The following is an 8,651-nucleotide window of genomic DNA, read 5'->3' on the forward strand; positions in this document are numbered from 1 at the left end:
GCGGCCGCCGGAACCCGCGCGCCGGAACTTGCGCAACGCCCAGCGCCGCGGAGGCCCGCGCGCTCCCCCTGGTGGCCGGATGGCGGCGCCGCGCCCGGTTGGCCCCTGCCGCCAGCTGGCGGGGCGGGGCGGGGCGGGGCGGGGCGAACGGCGCGGAGCGGCCACACCCGGAGCGCGCGGGGAAGGCGGCGGCCGAGGGCGCGGGGCGATGGACGACATCTTCACGCAGTGCCGCGAGGGCAACGCGGTGGCCGTGCGTCTCTGGCTGGACAACACCGAGAACGACCTCAACCAGGGGTGAGCGGGCGGGCGGGCGGGCGGGGGCCGCTTAGGAGGCAGCCGGGGCCGGCGGTGCTTTCCAGCCGCGCGGCTTTTCCGGGAGCGCCGCTGCTGAGCCGCCGGCGAGCCTGCGGGGTGGGGAGAGCCGGGCGGCGGGGCACCTCCGGCCGTTCGTTGGGAGCCCCTCCGGCCGGCGGCTGTTCCGGGCCTCTGGTGGGTGGGCGCTGGCCCCGAGGGCTGCCCGCGAGACCCCCGCCCCAGCGGAAACGGTGGCCGGCCGGAGCGCCTCCCCGCCCCGCTCCGATCTCCTTTTAAGGGCCGCCCGCTGGCGCTGCCCGCCCAGGCCGCGGAGGAGGGAGGGAGGGAGGGAGAGGCTGGGCGCTGCCTCCCGCCACCGCTTCCCTCCCTCGCTTCCTCCCTTCCTGGCAGGGACGACCATGGCTTCAGCCCCCTGCACTGGGCTTGCCGCGAAGGGCGCTCCAGCGTGGTGGACATGCTGGTCATGCGCGGCGCCCGCATCAATGTCATGAACCGGGGAGACGACACCCCCTTGCACCTGGCCGCCAGCCACGGGCACCGCGACATCGTCCAGAAGGTGGGATGCCGGGTCGGGGGGGGGGGGCAGAGAGTGGGGCAGGTGCTGCTGCTGCTGCCGTCCTGATGCCCTGACTCTCCATTCTCTCCCGGTGCAGCTGATCCAGTTCAAGGCAGACATCAATGCCGCCAACGAGCATGGCAACACCCCTCTCCATTACGCCTGTTTCTGGGCCCAAGAGCAGGTGGCAGAGGTGTGTGTGGGCTTCCAGGGAGCTGTAGTCATCTGGGCCTGGCCGTAGTCCCTGGTTGCTTGGGCTGCGAATAGGGGCCGTCTCCTTGCCTCACTTTCCCTCCCTGTTGCTGCCAGGACCTGGTGGCCAGCGGGGCGCTAGTCAGCATCTGCAACAAATATGGAGAGACGCCCCTGGACAAGGCAAAGGAGCCCCTGCGGGATACATTGAGAGGTGCGCCCCTCTTCTAGCCGACCTCTGACTTCTTTCTTCTGCTGCTGCTGCTGCTCTTTGGTGGGAGGGGCAGAGTTAGCCTGAGGACCTGCCCTGCTATTACCTGGCAGGCAGGCACCAAAAGTGGTTTATTTATTTTTATTTTTATTTTTTTATTTGATTTGATTTGTATACCACCCTACTCCCGAAGGACTCAGGGCGGTGAACAGCCAACAATAAAATACATAAATACAAAAAATTTAAAAACCAGATAAAATCAAATTAAATCATTTTGGCCCAGACAGATTAAAACACACCAATAATTTAAAAACAGATTAAAATTTACATATTTAAAAAGGGAAGAAATTAGGCCAAGCCCGCCTGATGGAATAAAAAGGTCTTCACAGCACGGCGGAAGGAGCGCAGATCCGGGATCCTCCGTATCTCCGGGGGGAGCTCATTCCAGATGGTAGGTGCCCCCACAGAGAAGGCTCTCCCCCTAGGGGCCGCCAGTCGACACTGTTTGGCTGACGGCACCCGGAGGAGTCCCTCTCTATGAGAGCGTACTGGCCGGTGGGAGGCTATTGGTGGTAGTAGGCGGTCCCGTAAATAACCAAGTCCTAAGCCATGGAGCGCTTTAAAGGTGGTAACCAAAACCTTGAAGTGTACCCGGAAGACCACCGGGAGCCAGTGCAGCTCGCGCAGGAGAGGTGTTACATGGGAGCGCCATGTCGCTCCCATAACCACCCACGCGGCCGCACTCTGCGCCAGTTGGAGCCTCTGAGTGCACCTCAAGGGGAGCCCCATGTAGAGAGTGTTGCAATAGTCCAGGCGGGAGGTGACGAGGGCATGAGTGACCGTGCGTAACGAGTCCCGATCCAGAAAGGGACGCAACTGGCGAATCAGGCGAACCTGATAAAAAATCCTCCCGGTCATGGCCGTCAAGTGCTCTTCTAAAGACAGCCGTGAGTCCAGGAGGACGCCCAAGTTGCGAGCCCTCTCCGTGGGGGCCAATGATTCGCCCCCAATAGTCAGTGATGGCGTCAACTGACTATATCGGGACGTCGGAAACCACAGCCACTCGGTCTTGGATGGGTTGAGCCTGAGCCTGTTCCTCCCCATCCAGATCCGTACGGCCTCCAGGCACCGGGACATCACTTCAAGGGCATCGTTGGGGTGGTCCGGGGTGGAGATGTACAGCTGGGTGTCGTCAGCGTACTGATGGTACTCCACCCCGAAACCACGGATGATCTCGCCCAGCGGCTTCACATAAATGTTGAACAGGAGAGGCGAGAGGACCGACCCTTGCGGCACCCCACATATGCGGGGCCTCGGGGTCGACCTCTGTCCCCCTGTCAACACAGACTGCGACCGGTCAGAGAGAAAGGAGGAGAACCACCGCAACACAGTGCCTCCCACCCCTAACTCTTCCAACCGGTGCAGCATGATACCATGGTCGATGGTATCAAAAGCCGCTGAGAGATCTAACAGGACCAGGACAGAGGAGCACCCCCACAAGGTTCTTTTTCTTGTGGCCCCTTGTGTGAAGCAAGTCACCAGGCTGCCTCGAAATTCAGGCAACCCAAGTTTGGTGTGGAGCTTGAGTTGGAACCAGGAATGTCTAACGGGGATGGCACATCTCCCTTGGCATGTTTGGAGAGGCCAGGGCTGAAGACGATGCCTTCTCAGGCCCCTCAGGCATTGAGGGAGATGGTCGACCTGATGGAGAGCTGCCTGCCCTCCCAGACACAGGAGAGGATCAGCTGCTGACATGCAGTGATGCTGATAGGCAGCAGATCCCCTCTGAGGAGGAACAGCTGCCTCCCCCTCTCGATCCAAGGGCATCGAGAGCGCAGCTCAGAGAAATGTCTATGGAGATTCTCTGTCATCCAGGTCATGGTTGTCCCAAAGAAGCAGATGGACTTTCTTTGAAAATGTTTCGCTTCTCATCCAAGAAGCTTATTCAGTTCTTTAGAACTTCAGAAGTGAAGAAACTTCTTGGATGAAAAACGTCTTCAAAGAAAAACCAGAAAGTCTAGTTGCCTCTTGGAAAAAGCACCTTTGGGACAACCACGACCTGGATGACTGAGAATCTTCTTAGACAAGTAATTTGTGCTAAATAAAAATAATTTATTAAGAAGAGAGATCTAAATGTCCTAGTGGACCACCGAGCCAGCAATGTGTTGTAGCTGCCAAAATAGCCAATGCAATCCTGGGACAGTGTCGAGAGAAGTGCTAGTACTGCTTTATACTGCAGTGACAAGGAATACTGTGTCCAATTCTGAGATTCTGAGGCCTAGAAAACATGCAGAGATGAGCAACAACGATGAGGAGTCTCGAGGTACAATGAACCTTGTAGGGGAGATGGGCGGCATAGAAAATAAAATAAATAATATAGGATATGCCTAGCCTATTGAAGAAGATTGGGGGGACAGGAGGACTCTCTTCCAGGGCTTGAGAGGTCACCACAGAGACGAGGGGACTGACTTGTTCTCCAAAGTATCTGAAGGCAGGACAAGAAGCGACACGTAGAGATGCTTATTAAAGGGGCAAATTTTCTGACACAGAGAACAATTATTCAATGGAACAGCTTCCCTCCCAGGGCTGTGGGTGCTCCATCGCTGGAGGTTTGACCAGGATTGTATAAGGTCTGCCTTGAGCAAGGGGTTGGACTGTAAGACCTCTGAGGTCCCTTCCAGCCCTAGGAGTCTGTCTTCCATGTTTGTTCCACGTGGTCCTAAAGCAAAAATTGGGTTTCCCAAAACCCCCAGAATTCTTTCAATCCATCTGTGGCTTTGCTGCCAAACCCCCTCCCCCCCCAGCCACCAGTTTCCTTGGGTAAATTTGGGGAGGGATGATGGAAGGAATGCCCAGAAAAGGGAACGGGGATCAAGTCTCCTTTCCTGCGATGCTGCTCTCTGGCTTCCCTGACCGCTCCCTCTGCTCTTCCAGAGCGTGCAGAGAAGTCCGGTCAAAGCCTGACCCGCCTCCCCTACAAAGACACGTTTTGGAAAGGCACCACGCGGACTCGACCACGTAAGAGATGGCTTTCCAGAGGGAGGCAAGGGGGCTTCTGGGCCAGAACAGGAGGGTGGGGGGGAATCCTGACCCTCTCCTCTGGCCTTTCTCCTTTCCTAGGTAACGGAACCCTGAACAAGCTGGCAGGGATTGACTTTCGGCAGCTGAGCCTGGGTCACAAACTCAACGAGAACCAGTCCGGAGAGGTGCTGCTCCCAGCTCCCCTGCCCTCCCCCGGTACAAATGGGGAGGGGGTCCCCCATTCATGGCTCTACCAGGTGCCCTGACCCCTCCACTTCCCTGCAGCTCTGGAAGGGGCGCTGGCAGGGGAACGACATTGTCATCAAGGTCCTCAAGATCCGCGACTGGACAACCCGGAAGAGCCGGGACTTCAATGAGGAGTACCCCAAGCTCAGGTGAACAGGGCTGGGTGGTCTCTGCCTTGCCCCTTCAGCAGCATCCGGGCCTGTCTTTGGAGGTGTCAAAGCTGACCTGTCTCTTTCCTCACAGGATTTTCTCCCACCCAAATGTGCTGCCAGTGCTGGGGGCCTGCCAGTCACCACCCGCTCCGCACCCCATCATCATCACCCACTGGATGCCCTACGGCTCCCTTTACAATGTACTGCACGAAGGCACTAGTGAGTCTTGCCACTGGGTGTGATGGGGCCTCCTTACAGCCCAGCAAAGGGGTGGGTGGGTAGCAAAGGTCCCAAAGTCACTGACCGGCTGCATGAAATCATTGGCGATTTTGCACCAGGCCGTTCTCAAAACAGAAACAGCTCCAAGTTGAGACCGAGTCATGTTTTATGGAAGCTGTGGACTGGCCATGTGAAAGTATATCATGCGACCTCCCCCAAATTAAAATAGTTTGTCCCAGGCCAACCTGAAGTATTTGTTTGACCCCATTGGGGGGGGGGGAGGCAGTCCAGCACCTCCCTTGCAGTAGGTCTGTCAGGCACAAGTAACCAGGAAGAGGAGTTTACTTCAAAGCACCCCAAGTTTATTCCACGCTATCTTTGCCCAAGAATCTGATCTCTTGTTGGTCAAGGCAAATTGGCACCAGATAAGAGTCAATTCACTCGCGGGAGGCAGGGGGGACCTTATTTTTACTTAATTTCTTGTGGGAGTGTAGTGCGTCATCCTAATTGATGTCCTGACTGACCTGGCCCTCGGACTCCGCTTGGTCATCCCTACAGATCTTCGGTGGGCTTCTTCGGAGGGCCTGTAGGCAGCCCCTCTCTGGGGCTGGAAAGTCCCTGCTCCCCCTGGAGGCTGGATCTGGGCATGGGTCCCTTGCAAGTGTTTTTCCTTCCTCCTCTGCAGCCCTGGGGTGTAGCCCCACTGCACAGGCAGCCCCAATTTCTCGCGGTGCAAAGTGACCCTGCTGGCTTACTAGAAAGCATTTCCACAGACTCACCGAATTATAGACAGGCAGGCAGATTCTGATAAAACTTTAACAACATGGGAAGGTTAAGAGCAGCTTGGCAGCAGAGCCAATGCGCCCCAGTGGGGGAAGGGGGAATATCTCTCGTTTCCATCTCATAATTTCCCTTTTGCCCAAGATGACCGTCCTCAGTCCCTGATGCCCTTCCTGCCTTCTCTCCAGATTTTGTGGTAGACCAAACGCAGGCAGTGAAATTTGCCCTGGATGTCTCAAGGGGAATGGCCTTCCTGCACACCTTGGAACCTCTCCTCCCTCGCCACTATCTCAACAGTCGTGGCATCATGGTCAGTTGGGGGCAGGCAGGGAGGTTGGTGCACTGGGCAGAGCAGACCCGGGGCACAGCCTCACCCATCTCTTCCCCGGAACAGATAGACGAGGACATGACGGCCAGGATTGGCATGGCGGATGTGAAGTTTTCCTTCCAGTGCCCGGGCAGGATGTATGCCCCAGCTTGGGTGGCACCAGAAGGTGAGTGGAGTTGGGGGGCAAGTACTCCTCTGCTTCCCCAGCAGAGCACATCCACAGCTTCTCCCAGACAACCCTCTTCCTCCTCACAGCTCTACAGAAGAAGGCCGAGGAGATTAACCGGCGTTCGGCAGACATGTGGAGTTTTGCGGTGCTCCTGTGGGAACTGGTGACCCGGGAAGTGCCATTCGCTGACCTCTCCAACATGGAGATTGGCATGAAGGTAAGCTTTGCCAGAACAACAAAAGGGTTCTGCCAGGCTGTCCAGTGGGTGCCAGCAACGTTCTGGTGTCTCTTTGCAGGTTGCCTTGGAGGGGCTGCGACCCACCATCCCCCCCGGCATCTCCCCTCATATTTGCAAGCTGATGAAGATCTGCATGAACGAAGACCCTGCCAAGCGTCCCAAATTTGACATGATTGTCCCTATTCTTGAAAAGATGCAGGAGAAGTGAGGGGCCCGTCCGGCAGCCACTGGCCGGCCCTAAGTGCCTTCAGGAAGAGTCAAGGGCCAGAGCGAGGACTCCCTGCACACGGTACAGATTGAGGGGGCCGCCTGCCAAGGGCAGGCTCCAGAAGGGGGCTGCTCGGCCTTGCACTCTCCCTGCTGCCTTCACGCCCCGTATCTCTGGCCACCTCTTGTGCCAAGACCACCCTGCACTCCCACCTGGCTGTGCTACAGTTTTTATCTTTTCTACACAGGCCCAGGACAAAGCCCCCTGTGGCCCAAATAAACAGCTGTCACTGAAGCAGGCGGGCCTTTTGTGCTGCTTCCATGGGGAGGGAATCCAGGCTGCCTCTGAACCACAGAATGGGGAAGCACATTTGCAAGGGCGGCAGCCTGTGTTCTGTGTGGCCATGATCCTTTTGCCACAGAGAGGTGCTCCTGGTATGCAAGGAGCACCTTTTCCCCCACCAACAGGTATCTGGGAAGAGTCACCTCCTGGCTTCTGTGCCAGAACAAAAAGATGAGGGATTTTTTTTGGGGGGGGGGGGGTGATACCACAGGAGGAATACCACAGTAGTAGCAGAGCACCCAACGCCAGAACCATGCATGGCAGCAGGGGGTCCTGACAGTAACCAAAGCAGGAGATGGGGACCAGAGAGACTTTAATAAAGAATGGGGGAGAGGGAGGGGTTTTCAGGTGAAATAATGGGGTTTCTTGACATTGATGCCATACTCGGCCAGCGCAGGGGCCAGATCCTCCATGGTCAGCGTGTGCTTCTTGTCCTGCCAGAAGGAGAGGCAGCAGCAGCCGAGAGGTCAGAGCCCCCTCCCCAAAGCGTCCACCGCCCCCTCCCCACTCACCTTGCTCTTGTTGCGGGAGCTGCAGGAGGCCGTGCCCTTCATCTTGCAGTGCTGCAGGGCGTCGTTGGCCACGTCCGAGATGAACTTCTGGGCCGCCAAAGAGACCAGCCGGATGCTGCAGGGAGGGAGGGAGGGTTGGCTCGGTTCGGGCGGGCTCCCCCGAAGGCCCCGGGAGCCCCGCTACACTCACATGCGCGGGTCAGACGCCTCGAAGCCGGCGCGGTTCAGGTAGTATCCGGTCACGGCGTCCGGGATCTGCAAGAGCGGGGCCAAGTCAGGCGTGGAACGGGCCGCGACGCCAGCTCGCCCGCCCGCCCTCCCTCCCGCCCGGGACCCACCGTGGGCGTGTAGTCCTCCAGCTGCAGCAGGAAGTCCACGAGCGGCGCGCCGGACGAAGCCGAGCCGGGCGGAGGGGCGGCGGCGGCGGGCTTGGCGTCCCCATTGGCGGCGCCCGCGAGCGGCGCAAAGACTCCGTTGGGCAGCGGCGGCGGCGGCCCCTCGACAGGCTGCGCCAGGGAGGCGGCGGCGAGGCCTGCGGGGGGCGACGCGTGAGAGCGGCCGGGCGGCGGGGGCCCCCTCCCTGCCCCGCCCGCCCCGCCCCGCCACTCACCGGCCGCCCCCACGGCGGCCCCCGCCACGCCCGGGCTGCCCTTGGCGCCCGAGTCCCCGGCGGAGGCGGCGGGGGGCGGCGGCGGGGGCGGGAGGGCCGCGGGCGCCGCTGGGCTGGGGTCGGGCTCCGCGACCCCCCCTCCCGTGCCGGTTCCCCCGCCGCCGCCGCCGCTGCTGCTGCTACCGCCCGCCCCGCTGCCGCTCATGGATCCGGCGAGCTCCGGCGGGGACGGCGGCGCTTTCTGCGCAGGCGCTCCGATCGCACCGCCCCCCGGAAGCAGGACTGACGTGGCTCCTCCCCTCCGGCGCGCCGCTCAGGGGGCGGGGGCGGGGGCGGGGTTTGGTTTGGGCAGGAGTTCCGGCTGGGCTCCCTGGAGACGGGCCCCGTGAAGGGAAAGGCGTTCCGCCTGCGGGGCTCTCCCTCTTTGGGGCCAGGCTGATGCTTTCCCCACCAGCCGAACCCCTGGCTCCGTAGCCCCTGGAGGAAAACCATACAAGCCGCCCCTGGAAGCCTCCTGGACTCGCCTCAAGACAATCTTGCTGGCAGGTC

General features: G+C 59.7%; 2 protein-coding genes across 3 annotated transcripts; one reads left to right on the forward strand and one right to left on the reverse strand.

The window, feature by feature from the left end:
* The first annotated feature begins 146 nt into the window (after positions 1-146).
* On the forward strand, positions 147-6,932 carry ILK (integrin linked kinase). The gene is made up of 12 exons (XM_070943103.1): positions 147-297; positions 709-874; positions 972-1,067; positions 1,184-1,280; positions 4,212-4,295; positions 4,398-4,483; positions 4,584-4,693; positions 4,788-4,915; positions 5,884-6,005; positions 6,090-6,189; positions 6,279-6,409; positions 6,489-6,932. Exons 1-12 carry the CDS (start codon positions 209-211, stop codon positions 6,636-6,638), a joined length of 1,359 nt encoding a protein of 452 aa, XP_070799204.1. The 5' UTR covers positions 147-208; the 3' UTR covers positions 6,639-6,932.
* Positions 6,933-7,276: 344 nt separating this feature from the next.
* Positions 7,277-8,350, reverse strand: TAF10 (TATA-box binding protein associated factor 10). Of its 2 annotated transcripts, XM_070944170.1 has the most exons (5): positions 8,103-8,349; positions 7,831-8,024; positions 7,683-7,747; positions 7,493-7,607; positions 7,277-7,414 (listed from the first exon to the last, which is right to left on the reverse strand). In XM_070944170.1, exons 1-5 carry the CDS (start codon positions 8,305-8,307, stop codon positions 7,325-7,327), a joined length of 669 nt encoding a protein of 222 aa, XP_070800271.1. In that variant the 5' UTR covers positions 8,308-8,349; the 3' UTR covers positions 7,277-7,324. The 2 variants fall into 2 exon arrangements, with proteins under 2 accessions (XP_070800271.1, XP_070800270.1); XM_070944169.1 differs by having other exon boundaries at positions 7,831-8,350.
* Positions 8,351-8,651: the final 301 nt, after the last annotated feature.

This window comes from Pituophis catenifer, unplaced genomic scaffold (genome assembly GCF_029215685.1).
Source record: "Pituophis catenifer annectens isolate HBS135680 unplaced genomic scaffold, rPitCat1.0.hap2 SCAF_4, whole genome shotgun sequence".
Classification (NCBI taxonomy): domain Eukaryota; kingdom Metazoa; phylum Chordata; class Lepidosauria; order Squamata; family Colubridae; genus Pituophis; species Pituophis catenifer.